This window comes from Myotis lucifugus, unplaced genomic scaffold, assembly GCF_000147115.1.
Source record: "Myotis lucifugus unplaced genomic scaffold, Myoluc2.0 scaffold_80, whole genome shotgun sequence".
NCBI classification, from domain to species: Eukaryota; Metazoa; Chordata; class Mammalia; order Chiroptera; family Vespertilionidae; genus Myotis; species Myotis lucifugus.
Genome location: NW_005871128.1, coordinates 2374584 through 2389452, shown reverse-complemented (window position 1 = coordinate 2389452; position 14869 = coordinate 2374584). Strand labels below are relative to the sequence as shown.

The window sequence follows — 14869 nt, the reverse complement described above, 5'->3', positions numbered from 1 at the left end:
CTTCAAGACCAAAAAAACATGCAATTCTTTCATTGGTTTGCAAACCCCTGCTTAATTTTTCCACCTCAAGAAGTGTTAAAAATAAGTGGGATAAAGAGCGCTGATGAGAAGGCTCTCTAGTTCTTAGTGTAATAGTCTTACCTAGCAGCGCCCTCCTGAAGAAGAGAGAGGCAAGGCCAGCCTAGTGGCACCTGGCTGTTCTTAAGAATGCAGAGAGAGGCTTAGCAGGCGGGATTGTTTAAACCTTGTTTTCTGTGTGGAAGTGACAATGTTTGTGGCCCAGACTTAAAACTCTCTGTCACTCTAGGCCAAAGGGTTCCATGGCGAAATTGAGGATTTGCAGCAGTGGCTGACCGACACGGAGCGCCATCTGTTAGCATCCAAACCCCTGGGAGGTTTACCAGAAACGGCCAGGGAGCAGCTTAATGCCCACATGGTAAGTGTATGATTTCCTACAGCTCTAACCTCAGATTAAGAAACTAACCATCTTGTATGGGCCCTGGTGATAAGTAAATCATGGCAGGAGGTTTAAAGGATATAGAGTTTTACAGCAGGAATCTCTATGTATAAGTGCTAGAAACACCATTTATGGATTTAATTTTTCAAATCGGAACCTCTTCTTTATTTCAAAGGTTGGTGTGTCAGTACATGAAAAGAGGTTTTAGAAGTCTAGGCATTTTTTTAGAAGTATACCTTCCCCCATAAAAATGATAAACTTGTATGGATAGTGATAAACATTGTGTACATTAAAAACGGTTGCTCTTTGAGTGAAAGGAAAATTCCCTCAAGTAATAAGAATGGACTTAAAAATTATTGCTGTTAATCATTGTATTTCCACCTTACTTCATAGAAGCCTGGAAAATATGGTTTTGTCCTGTTAAAACAAGGTCACTTACTTGTTTTGTTGGTGATAGGGCTGTATTTTCAGCTTCATGCTGTACAAGGTATGGACCAGAGGAGGCTTCTGTTTGTCCAACTGCAGCATTCTGCCTGTGGGCTGTTGACCGCCAGGTTCTGTGGCCCTGTCAATGCCAAAGGATAAGGAGGAAAAAAACAATTAATCTTGAGTCTCTGGCTTTCTTTCACAGAGATATGGGCTGACAAATTAAATTTAGGCTGCCTTTGATTTATTGACATTTGTTATTCATTTCCCATTATAAATCAGCTCTAAAAGTTCTAAGTGAAAACAGTCTGTTTCAAAGTTTGAAAACGAATCCTCTAATTCTTACACTTGTGAATTTGCATCAGGAATTCATTTTAATATCCAAATGCTGATAATTAGTATCTTATGAAATAAAAGAAGTAGTATTTAGGAATTTGACAAAAGAAATGAGCCATTGAACGTTAAAGTCTGCACTCCTTGGCAGATGTCTAATGTTGTTGTAAGAGCTTATTAAAACTGTATTTATTTGGAAATAATTTTGAATTTGATGATTTGGAGAGGAAGTAACCATCTTGGAGGTTTTATGAAGAGACACAACAGAGTTAACATCTTATTTACTTCACAATTGCCATGAGCAGTTAACATAAATCTTACTAATCTAGTATGAAATTTTCTAGAAACCTTTCATGCATATTCATTATTTTAGAAAATTATTGTGTCTGTGGTTATGTTGTTGTTACTGTTGTTTTAGATTGGTTTATTTTTGGTGCCACAAGTGACCATTTGTTCACCGGAAAATAAATTGACTAAATAATAACTTGGGAGTGTTTGTTTTTTCCATAAAACCTGACTGACTTCCAGATACTTCTTTACTTTCCTGGAAGTACCGCTGTAGCTATTACCATGTTTATTAAGTGTAAGTTTAATGGATTCTTGCACAAACATGACTGGGAGTAATCTCTAATAAAAATATTTTTTAAATGTTAATTTAGAAGAATATAAGTACAAAATTGAACAGCAAAGAGCTTATCTTTAGGATATTTTACTTTTAGAAAAATATTGGATATTAGCTTATGTGGTTTGGGTAGGGTATTTGCTATAACCTGGCATAATTTACCGGATTACAGACATTCCAAGATTTAAGGGATTCTAAAGAGTGATTGATATTTGTAATACATTTTTAGTAATATTCTTTTGATTTGGTTGTGTTAGAGTTGAAGAAAACCAGAAAACCTAGAAGACTCTACTTTCCTGAGATTTGGCTATATCTAAAAGTTTTGCTGTAGGATTAAAAGTTTTCAATAGGTGATAATGTCAATATGTTTAGAAAGGGTTTTTTAAAGGCTTAAGAAATTATAAAGTTTTGAGGCAATGGAAATGTCCTGCAGTTATTAGTAATAGTTGCACATCCTTGTGAATATACTAATAAAACACTGAATTTTATACTTTAATATGGATGAATTCTTCGAATTATATTTCAAATTTAAAAGTTATGAAGTTGAAAATGTTAGACATAGAATATATAATTTTTCAGTGTGGGAGCTATGATTTGACCCACATTATAACTGAATCAATGGACTAGAACTAGTCTTAGTATTTTTATAGGAATGTAACTCTTGTTTCATTGTTTTTAAATTCTGGATTTGTTTAAACAGTATTTTTTTTATATTCTCTGTAGAAAATGCACCTTGCATTCCAGTTGAAAGCTTTAAAAATGTTATAAGTGAGAGTAAAATTCTCATAGTACTACAAGTTTGGCTTTTGTGATTCCAAAGTCTTAATAAGCAACTTAAATATCTTACTAGACTGGGTCTTTACTTTCTATCCACTGAATGTCTTCTGCGCCCAGAACTAAATTATACCAAAAATATTACAGTTATTGTATTAGCTAGTCCCAGGAGAGACTTAGAACCTGCTTTACAAAGGAGGAAGTCAAGGCTCAATGAGGTTAACGTTTTTGCCAAAGGTCACAGACTGATTGGTTACTATACAGTGAAGCCTTTTTCCATAGCATTTAAAATACTGTTTTACAAACCTTCGCATGCCAGAATGGATTAGTGATGGTGGCAGTATTTCTGAGATTTCTCAGTGGACAGGTTATGGCTATAGATTTAGTTGTTGTTTCAATATAGTGAAGAGTTTGAATGTCTGAGGGTTATGCTGTATGCTGGATAGAGATGAATATATGGTAAGGGGCTTGGGTTTGGTGAAATGGAATAAGAACTCTTAGATTTTATTCTCTTAAAAAGTGATATAACTTGGGGCATGGGGTATCTCGATAGGAAATCTGTGCCGCCTTTGATGTGAAAGAAGAAACATATAAGAGTCTGATGCAGAAAGGCCAACAGCTGCTTGCAAGATGCCCCGAATCTGCAGAGACAAATATTGACCAAGACATAAATAACTTGAAAGAAAAATGGGAATCGGTGGAAACCAAACTCAATGAAAGGAAAGTATGTGCCTTGATTAATATAATAGAATGAATGTTTTAGTTGTTTTATTTCAAGGGTTTTACCTTATCTTTGAGAAGCATGATCAGTGGAATTTTTAATGATCCATGTTTGAATTTGTTTATATACATTAGGAGTTTTCATGGGGTCAGTTGAAAATAGTATTTTGTCCTAAAGGAAGAACAGAGTTAAAGGAATCTATTCAAACATAGATAACAGTGTATCAGAGATCACTGTTACTAGCTATATTTTTAAATTTGTGAACTACTCAAATTTTGGGTTGTTAAATAATTCTATTCTAGTCATACTTAGTAAACGAAAGGATGTATGTAGGAGGAGGGAGTGAGGGAGATCAAGAGAATGAAATAATTGTCCATAACTAGTAAGCACTTTATGAAAAAAATCCATGAGATGAGATTAAAAATATTACTCTTGCCCGGCCAGTGTTGCTCAATGGTTGTGTTGACCTATGAACCAGGAGGCTGTGGTTCAATTCCCAGTCAAGGGCACAGGCTTGGTTGCAGGCTCAATCCTCAGTAGGGGGCGTGCAGAAGGCAGCCAATAAATGATTCTCTCTCATCACTGATGCTTCTATCCCCTCTCCCTTCCTCTCTGAAATCAATAAAAACAAATTTTTAAAAAAACATTACTGTTTAATGCTGTAAGAAAAATGATAGGATAGGAATAGTACTAGATTGTATGTCCTCGCCAATACAGCATATATATATATATGTATTTAATATTATTATAATTCCAAAAATCTTATGACTGTCAAGTTTTCATTTCACAGATGCTTCTCAGTAACTGTGTTCTGTGCTTAATTGACCCCAAACCACAATTTAATGTATATTAAAATGTTTCTAGCTGCAGTGAGATGCTTCTTAATAGACTTCAAGGGGTTTGACTTGCCAGTACCTTAGGGACAGTCCAGGGGTTTGACTTGCCAGTACCTTAGGGACAGTCCATTACATTCATAAACTGTTTAGGTAATATAGCTTATGCATAAAGTATAGATGGGAAGGATAGCCGCCAGAGAGTGGTTTAAGTGGGAGGAAAGAAAACTTTTAATTATCATCAAATACTAAACAACCTTTCTTCGCAGACTAAACTGGAAGAAGCCCTCAACTTGGCAATGGAGTTCCACAATTCTCTCCAAGACTTCATCAACTGGCTCACCCAGGCTGAACAGACCCTAAATGTTGCTTCTCGGCCAAGTCTTATCTTGGACACAGTCTTGTTTCAAATCGATGAACACAAGGTATGCCATAACTCACATGGAGAGCATTCTGACTTCAGACCTTTTAGACAGCTGGCTGTTTTCATGTCAAAAGCATGAATTTGCTAGTTTGAAAACCTTTCTTTTGTCCTTTGAAATAGTTTCAGCTTATGACACCAGAAGCATTTTCAAGATAGGTCCATTCTTCATTTGTTTCTCATTTTATCCCTTTTTTTTTGGAAAGGTCTTCGCCAATGAAGTAAATTCTCACCGTGAGCAGATAATAGAGCTGGATAAAACTGGAACCCACCTGAAATATTTTAGCCAGAAACAAGATGTTGTCCTCATTAAGAATCTGCTCATCAGTGTCCAGGGTCGATGGGAGAAAGTGGTTCAACGGTTAGTAGAAAGAGGAAGATCTTTGGATGAAGCAAGGAAGAGGGCCAAGCAGGTAAACCTTTATAGAAGTTCTCTGAACTTGGCAATACATCTGTTCTAGTTTCTGAAATATAGGTTATGTTAGTAAAGGACTTGTATTGCAGGCTGCATTATGGGTAACAATCCTGGCAGGAAGCCAAGGTGTTCATTTCCTGAAAGGGCTGTGGTCTGGGTTGGGATGATGACATTACTTTTTACCTGGCAGCAGCTTCAGGCCCTGGGGACTGATCTTGAAAAGACTGATTATAGGTTGACTTCATAGACAGACCATTATCTTAAGCCCTCAGAATTTTTGTCATTGGGTTTGTTTGTTTGTTTCTTTGTCCTGTCAACCTCCGTTCTCATACTTAGAGTGAGACATCATACTTTATTGTATGGCTGCCTTTTATTGAGTTCCTAAGCCAGACTTTCTTCAAACTGTCAGCTGAGAGCCAGACATTGAGCCCTCTGAGACAACCTCCCGAAAGGGATATTCTGTGTCTGAGTGAGTGGGTACTCCTCACCTTCCTGAATCTGTGCATTGTTGGCAAGCCTTTATTGCTTTGCTAATATTTTGATACAGCTCCATCCCACTTTTAAATTGTTTGAATCTTTTGGGGCTGCTTTTTTTTTTTTTAATCTAGAGACACTCACAAGGAACTAGCCTAACTTTCTTCGCCTGTTATTAATATTGTATTCTAGACTACACACAGAGGAGAAGAAAAATGACATGTTTTTGTTCTCCAGGGGAGAGAGAGATGCACTCACCTTGCTTGGCATGTATCGTTGATTTTTATTCAAAACTAGAAAGTGTAATATCGAGGCTGGATTTTTATGACTCTCTTTGTCCTATTCAGTTGCATTTGTCCATCATTGGTGCTGCACTCCATTGTTTGGGGGAGCGAGGCTCAGTTGGGTGATATAAAAGATGTCCTGGGAGTTTAGTGTTTCACTGTTTAAAGTTATCAGCATAAGTTTTTAAGGGCTTTGGAAATGACAGATTACACTGTTATAGGATTACATGCCGTATAGCCCTTTTTGAGTGGGAGGTATGATATCAGCAGTGTTATAAGTGAGTCCCTGGAATGGAACTAGTCCCTAATGATTTTGTAAGATAACATTAATACTGAGCCTGTCATTTTTCTCTCCACATATGTAACAGTCTGTAGTTTAGGCGTTTTTGAGTTAAGGACATCTAGCTTATAAAAATCTCTTGGATGCCAGAAGCCAGTTGCCCATTCTCTTCCTCCCTTCTCCATTTAATCAGTTTTATTTTCTGTTTTTTTAATTAACTTCTGGTCTCAATGCAAAAGCCTAGCATTTCTTCTGTTTTTACCATTTAAAATTAGTTTTGAAAGTAGGACCAGCCTTAGAACCTGTGTGTTTATTTAATTAAACTTACCATCGAACTGTTACAGCCAATGTTATTTGTAGTAAGACTACCTAACACCATGACTAGCTGTATCTTTATTTTATTTTTCCTTTCTTTCTTTTTTTTTTTTTTATTCTAAGATCTCCGTTTTGGGCTCAGATGTTGACCGTAGTTCTCTGACTTGGACAATGTCTGTTCCTGTTCTGGCCTCCATATTTTCATGTTTAAATTGATTAGCATGTGGGAGGGGTGTGTAGGGAGAGCAGGTTTGATGAGATGAGCTCCAAGGGGCCCTTGCAGCTTTGCAATTCTGTGCTCTTATTGTGCTGTTTTGGTAAGAAGTGTCTTTTTGTTATTCCATTATTAATGTGCTTTGATATAAAACACATTTTATTTTGATTACCTAAGTCTTTGCTATGTATCTGTTCACTTAACTTTATTATGAGGCATAATTTATAACCATTTTCACAACTTGGTCTCCAAAAATAGTACCCACTAGTTCTCAGAGATAAACAGAAAACAGACTGTGGGTGAAATGAAATATATGTAGCACCAGACTATTTCAAGGTCGATGACAAAGAGAATTCTGTTTTGTTAGAACTCAAGTACTATGGGTGCTCTTACATACTAAACCAATTATGTGAGGCACGGGCATTAAGTTGAGGATTTTGATAGCAAAATAAAGATGTTCAGCTATCTTTGTATTAAATAGGAATGAAATGACCTCTTTGTTCTTGTTACTTTCTAAAGCCAGTTTACAAACTTTATCCTCTTTCTCCTGTTTTATTCCTTTTCTTAACATAAGAATTAAACACCTTAGAAGTAAACCCAGAAATGTCAAGAGACAGCAGAAAGCAAATAAAATTCTCTGAGAGTTGATGTTAATTATTAAGAAAAAGAAAGGGAGGGAAGTTTTCCCTGATGCTTTCTAACATATCTATTTTTATTAAACTTTGTGTGCTTGAATGAGTTATAACAAAGTGACCATGGGCAAAACCACAAAAGCCAGTGTAAACAAGCAGTTTGTAATCTGCTGATGAAACTACTGCTTTTTTCTTCTTCAGGGGAATTGCTGAATTAATAATTTTCAACATTTCCATTAACATTAATTTCTATTTTAAATAAGTATTAGATTTTAAATATAGTGTATATGAAAGTTTCCTGGACAAAATGTGAATTTCTTTACAGTTCCATGAAGCTTGGACTAAACTTATGGAGTGGCTAGAGGAGTCAGAAAAGTCTTTGGATTCTGAACTGGAAATAGCCAACGATCCAGACAAACTAAAGACACAACTCTCGCAGCATAAGGTGGGTCTACAGTTGAGAAAAGCATATGGTGCCCTGGCTGAGTGGCTCAGCTGGTTGGAGCATCATCCAGTACACCAAAAGATTGCAGGTTCGATTCCTGATTACGGCACATACCTATGTTATGGGTTCAATCCCCGGTCTGGGAGCGTCCTGGAGGCAACCAGTCAAAGTTTCTCTCTCTCACATCGATGTTTTTCTCTTTCCCTTCCTCTTGCTCTAAAAATCAATACTGGAAAAAAACAAAAACATGTCCTCAGGTGAGGATTTAAAAAAGAAAAGCATAGTATGTCTTTATATATTTCAAGATTACTTTTCATTTCCTACTTGGTTGTGCATTTATATGTCACTAGAGGAAAGAAAGGTTGTTCAATGTGAATTACATGAAATTTAAAACAATTGCCCTTCACGTTGGTCCAGTCCATTATGATCTAGGGTTCACTGGTAAAAGAAAACAGGCAAAATTAAAACTGGAATTCTTCTACAACTTAAAACATATAAAGGTTTTGTAGGGGTTCAAACATTGGCATTTCAATTTTAGCACAATTGTCTTGTATTTCCTATCATAAGCCATATAGAAGATAATTCTATAGTAAAAAATAATGTAAATTTCTTTTTAACAGTGCATTGGGGGAAATTGGTTTCTTCTACAATGTGTATGTGTGGGTATATGAAACTCCATCCTAACCCTCAAGGAAACAAAGTCAGTGGCTTCCTTGTGTAAATTAGATGTAGAAACATTGAATTTTATATGTTCTACCTTCTCTATTCCTACCACATGGCATTCAAAGTGCGTTTCCCCATCCTTCTCAAATCGGTTAAGTTTGGGTCCTTCAGTCATTCTGTTTGATCATCAGCACTCAGGGTGAGGATGTGGGTAAAGGGGAGTGATTCCTGCAAATAGTTGTACATTTTTAGGCATCTACATGTAAATCATTGCTTGAAACATGATCATTTATAAAAGGATTGAAAAAAATATGGGGCAATGTAAGGTCATCATCAGAAAATTCTAGATGGTTGCTTCCATTAGCGAATCCACTTACCTCAGAGGGTCATGATCCTATGATGACGGAAGGAAACATAGTGAGCACCCGTTTTTGGCGAGATGAGGGCTTATGAATGGCTTGTCCTGCTGGTGGCCTATGTCCCTGAGCTGCCACACGTAATACTGGCCGCACAGTGAGGGTGAGCAGCACCTTCCCTCTGTCCCCTCTGATGGAGAAATGAGAGCCTCCTTCTCAATGTAGAATGTCTTATTTGAACTTGATCGTAGATGTCATGTCATGTCATGTCATGTAGTCTTATGAAAGTCTATGGAATATTTAAATTAGAAAATCCTAGAAATAACAATATGCAAAGAATCCTGTGAGATTCTCTATTTTCCCTAGTGTGACCTATGGCCACAATCACCATCTCTCTGAAATAAAGATACAAGGTTCGTTAAGCCAGTTTTAAAAGAAGTCTTTTCTGTTCATTATTTGGGTACTTTTTGTCCTTAAAGAGTTTTAACCTGCCCTGTATTCAGTATAACATTTGTTGTGTATTTACTATGTGAAGGAAATCTGTCAATACCGTGCTTCTAAAACTAGCATTCTGTTTAGAATAACATGAAAACATAATATGTACAGAGAACGGCAGAAATAGTGTGATATTCTAATTGTGCTCACTGCTAAAAAATTCCCAGATGTAGTTGCTTCCTTTTACAAGACAAAAATAAAAATCTTAGCCATTATAAGACACTTAAAGTGTCTTGCTTTTAAAGGCAATAAAAACATATTAGGTAATTTTAACTGAGGTTATTTTGGAAAATTATACATTTGTATAGCATTTTACTATCTGGGGTAATTCTAATGTGCTTCCAGGATTGAGAATCACTATATTAAGTGTTCTCGTGATATTTTATGAGCTTGTAAACTGCCTATTCAGTTGACCTAGCTTTCTTCTCATCCCTGGGATTATATATTCAATAGCAGTTGGCTCATTCGTTTTATTACATTCTATAAACACACAGAAAATATAACCTGATAATGAGAGGCTTACAAAGACAATATCCCAGCTGCAGAAAGGCTTATAATTGAGTTGTGTAGAAAGGATAGAATTCACCCCTCCTGCACATATACACACAGAAATGAAGCATCAAATCATGGAGGTCCTGTTAACAGGATAGCTATTTGGTACATGGAAGAGTAATCTTTAGATCTTTTGAGACTTTGGTGGGTCATTAAAGAGGTGGAGAGGAGGGGTGTAGGCCTTCAAGTGGTGTGCTTATAATGACTAGTAGGTCTAAACATAGGGACCTAAAGGTGTGGTTCTTATTTGTCCCTCATCCTAGTTCACAGATAAAATTACATGTAAAATTACTGTGAATATAGGAAATGTGTGCCAAAAAAACTGTTTGGCAAAAAACTCATAAATTTATACAGTATTGAGTCCCTCTGTGTCCTTATTGGACCAATAGTTACTCATAGAATGTTAACTACTAGTACATTTTCCTCCCTAAACCACGGGATTTTCAATAGTTTATTAGCAATTCTATCATATCATAACTAGAATACTGTTTGTAGTTTGTAGCTACAAAAGATTTTGGATTTGTTTTGTTTTGAAATTATTTTCTTGATAACAGTAATAATTTGAAAAGGTAAAGATGATTGTCCATCCTGATGTGTTCCTGTGTAGAGTATGGCACTGAACTGTGTGACTTGATTATTTGCTGATGTCTTCCGATGGTTAGACTCCGTTTATTAGAGATGCCTCTTTGAGTGTCTCTTACCCATTTGTGTGTTAGTCCCAAGTATAAATGCACATCGTATTCTTGTTTAACATCTAGGAGTTTCAGAAATCCCTTGGAGCCAAGCATTCTGTGTACGACACCACCAACAGAACTGGACGTTCTCTGAAGGAGAAAACCTCCCTGGCTGATGACAACCTGAAACTGGACGACATGCTGAGTGAGCTCCGAGACAAGTGGGACACGATCTGTGGAAAGTCCGTGGAAAGGTGAGATGTTCTTTAATGAACCAGATGTTTGGTTGCTTTGTAGACCTCTTTCAGATACACAAGAGCCGTACTTTGCAGGGACATTTTAGGAACCTGACATACGTCCTTTGCCTGGGGAACTTCTCTGGTCCTTAGTCCCCCCCTCGCACAGTACCTGCACTAAGAAGGCTTTGCTAATCATCACAATTGTTTTTAACTATTCAGTTCACTCAGAAGTTAGAACATTCCCCAAGCTTCTGTCATCTCACACCTGACTGATCTTCCAGGTCTGCTCTTGTCCTCCTTAGTCCAATTTCTATATAACTACTAGGTAGTTTTTTTAAAGTAAATGGAAGCTGGTCATTCTCCGCTTCGTGCCCTTTAGGGACTTACTATTGGTGTGAACTAAAATATAATCTCTTATTGTGCAAAGTCTACTGATCTGACCCCTGTCTTCCCCTCCAACTTCCATCCACCCCTTTCTAATCTCCCCTTTTCTCATTACACTTCAACTGTGAAGGCCCCCCAATTTTTTAAAAATATTTTTTATTGACTTTAGAGAGAAAGAGAGAGAGAGGGAGAGGGAGAGAGAAACATCAATGATGAGAGAGAATCAGTGATCAGGCTGCCTCCTACACGCCCCCTACTGGGGGTTGAGCCCGCAACCTGGGCATTTACCCTGTGGGACTTGAACCGTGACCTCCTGGTTCATGAGCCACGCCAGCTGGACAAAGGCCCAAAATTTTAAAGAAAGTACAATAGTACTGAAAGAGTTCAAATATATTAGAAATGTTTTCAAAGTTTTCATTGATCTTAGTCAAATTGCTTTAGTCAGTATCAAGATTAAATAGAGTATTATATTCCACTCTGTGGAATTTCACAGTAATATTTTTGTGTTTTTTCTAAAAAATTTAAAAACCTTCTCCAATCTCAAAAGGTCATGCTTTATACAATGTCATATAGTCAGATAAATGTTTTCTTTTATATGACATTCTTGAGAATACAGAAGATCAGTGATGGCAGACAGATCCGTCAATGCCAGGGGTTAGAGATGGGGGCAGGCTGAGACTATACAGAGGCATCACAGGGCGATTTTTGGGGTGATGGAACTGTTCTGTATCTCGATTATGATGATAATTACATGAATCTATCTATACATGTGTTCAAATTCACAGAACCGTATACCCAAAACCCTCCATTTTACTGTATGATAATATAGAACATAAATTTTTTTAAAAATGTTTTTTTTTTTCATTAAAAAGCCACACTTTCATGAAGAAATGGAAGGGTCTGTGGCTTCCAGAGGTGGTGATGAAGGAATTTTCCTGGGACAGTGCCATGCATTTAAGGAATAAAAGAGAAGAGTTGAGAAAAGTGTTGTTGTTGTTGTTTTTTAAGGGAAGCACAAAAACAGCAGAAAATATCAATACATTGGTTTTCCTCTGTGTTCGGCTCAAACGTCATCAATACATTTTAGCTGTTAGGATGTACAGGCTGGCTTTTTTGTTGCACGGATTGATTCTTCTCCCGCCCACCCCCCAGACAAAACAAATTGGAGGAAGCGCTGTTATTTTCCGGACAATTCACAGATGCCCTGCAGGCCCTCATTGATTGGTTATATAGAGTGGAGCCCCAGCTGGCAGAAGACCAGCCTGTCCATGGAGACATTGATTTAGTGATGAATCTGATCGATAATCACAAGGTATTGTTACCTGGGTCATTTATTCATTTCATTTTGATTATTCTGGGTAGAGAAGAAACTCTTACAATTTAGCCTTTTAAAATCGTGATACTATATATCATGCTACATAACAGTCTTTAATATTGAGGTGTATGTACAGTTGAGCAGAATCAGGAAGCCAACTTTAAAGATGGTGTAGGAAAATCATTTTAGTGTCAATGGCATACTTTTGTTTTTAATTTCCAGATCCAAGACCTTTTAGAACTTGGAAAGCAATTTTATTCTCTGGTGCTTTAAAACGTGTTTCAAGAATGTTTTACTATCTTTTTTTTTATTCATTTAAATGATTATGTAATGTAATTTAGAAACATTCATTGAGTGACCTGGAACTTGATCATTGCATAAGCAGATAGATAATGTGACATGATCTATGGAGGTCATGGTCAGCTGCTTTTCTTTTTTTAAAAAACGTTTTAACCTTGCCCTTGAACTGTAGCAACTTATGAGACAACCGCATATGCTGAGGAATTTGATTATTACTTCAAGAACATTGGTTTTCTTGAAATCTTCTGATATGTATGTTAAACTGTGTAAATCAAAGTTCATATTTGAGACCTCCAGCTGATATTGAGTGTAAGGTTCTAAATTATGATCAAATGCTGTTACAACTTAAAGAGCTTAAAAACAACATGAGGTACTATACTAATGTAGAAGGGTTGTGTCAGAGTTGACTTTATATAGAGATGTTTTACAGCACTGCTTGAATTCATGTTGTATTTCCCCTCTTATCCTTTTTGAGTTCAGAAAATTTATTTCATTTAAAAATGCTCTCTTTATACTTCCCTGATTATGCTATTTTGATCTTACCTATTCTTTTTTTAAACAGTTGGTCCTTTTGCACATTTAGTTCCCCTTTTCTGGTTCTGTTATCTCATTATATCAATAAAGGCGAGTTTGTTATTTTGAATATAGAAAATAAAAGAATAAATGGAGAACATTGATCAGGCCCACACAAATGAAAATTTAAAGAATTACGTTGCTTTGCCGATATTAAAACAAATGTTTTGTGCATGATTAATATAAACCTTTCCATTCCCTGGCAGCCATTCAATGAGTAATGAATAGTGTAATGTTACTTTTTACATAAATACCATTTTTGTAAGCTCACTGTCTAAACATTTACTCCCCTAGGCACTTGCCAGGTTTTTTATATATTAAAGGTCATCAAGAACGAATTAATCATTCAGCATTAGTAATACAATTGGAAGGCTCAAGAAATTTAAGTATACAGAGTACATTGGAAAGTCTACTCAGATCTATTGGACTAGTCCTATCACAAATAGAATGTTTAGACACTGTCCCATCTATATATGCGTGTGTGTGTTTGTGTGTGTGTGCCCATGTGTGTGTGCATGTCTATATGCAGGTACATCTTGTTTAACACTGTTAGAAGGAAATCAGCAAAGAATTCATCACTGACTTTGATGGGCTTTCTTTTATGAATGATCTGAGTACCAAACTAGAAAGCCATGGATTCAGCCACAATGATAAAATGTGCTTGGTAATATTCATTTGTGATCATTTTTTTAAAGAAAGATAAGATAATATTATCCTATACATAAAGTTGGCTCTTTGAAAGATCTAGTCTCATATACAGACTCTTGTATCAGAAGTAAAGAACCCCAGGTTCATTTCTTGGATTAAGACTGTGGCCAAAAGAAGCCAATTTAACTCCTGACACATCAGAGTTTACATGGATTAGATGGGAGCAAAAACCAAAAAGCTTTTACTCCAAGGTGACAAGGATTTAAGCTACTAAAATTTGACATTATGGGTTAGTAGTATTCAGGATGCTGTAAAAGACGAAGGCATGTTATAGAGAAAAAGGACTACATGCCAACTTTCCATGAGATTTCCTGCCATTGTCATGAAGGATCCCCATGATGTACCCCAGGATTCCTTAGTTATTTGTTAGTCTCTTACGTCTGTTTACACTAAGTAAGAGTAGTGTGGTGGCCAACACGCATTTGGTACTCAGTAATGATTTGAGAGGAATTGAGACACCATTTTAAGGAATCATAGAAAAGAAGGAACTTGATGCGTTATTTTGTGGAATTGAAATAAAAGGTGGCCACCATTATTTAAACCCAATGTGTCATTTAAAAAATAGGGTTGTTCACTCAGGAGAATGTTACAAGATTGAACCAATTTATACAAGACTGCTGTTTTTTTTAAAGAACTTGACATTTTATTTTTCAATTACAGTTTTCATTCAATATTATTTTGCATTAGTTTCAGGTATACAGCTTGGTGGCTAGACAGTCATATTTCTAGTATCCACCTGGTCCATACATAGTTATTATAATATTACTGACTATACTCCCTACGCTGTACTTTACATCCCATGACTATTTTGTAGCTGCCAATTTGTACTTCGTAATCCCTTCACCTTTTCAACCAGCTCCCCAGCCGGCCTCCCCTCTGGCAGCCAGCAGCCCGCTGTCTGTGTCTAAGATACAAGACTGGCCGTAACGGTGCTCTGACAGATTCTGTGAAAAATCTGTGTCCT

At 36.5% G+C, this 14869-nt stretch overlaps 1 protein-coding gene across 8 annotated transcripts in view; it reads left to right on the top strand.

Moving 5' to 3' along the window:
- DST (dystonin) overlaps window positions 1-14869 on the top strand; it is a 421009-nt gene that overhangs the window by 381217 nt on the left and 24923 nt on the right. For all 8 annotated transcript variants that reach the window (XM_023755570.1, XM_023755569.1, XM_023755575.1 and 5 more), the window contains 7 exons: window positions 308-436; window positions 3166-3336; window positions 4436-4591; window positions 4794-5000; window positions 7527-7646; window positions 10471-10640; window positions 12162-12321. In XM_023755570.1, the coding sequence (XP_023611338.1) occupies window positions 308-436; window positions 3166-3336; window positions 4436-4591; window positions 4794-5000; window positions 7527-7646; window positions 10471-10640; window positions 12162-12321 (1113 nt within the window). The remainder of the gene's footprint in view (window positions 1-307; window positions 437-3165; window positions 3337-4435; window positions 4592-4793; window positions 5001-7526; window positions 7647-10470; window positions 10641-12161; window positions 12322-14869) is intronic.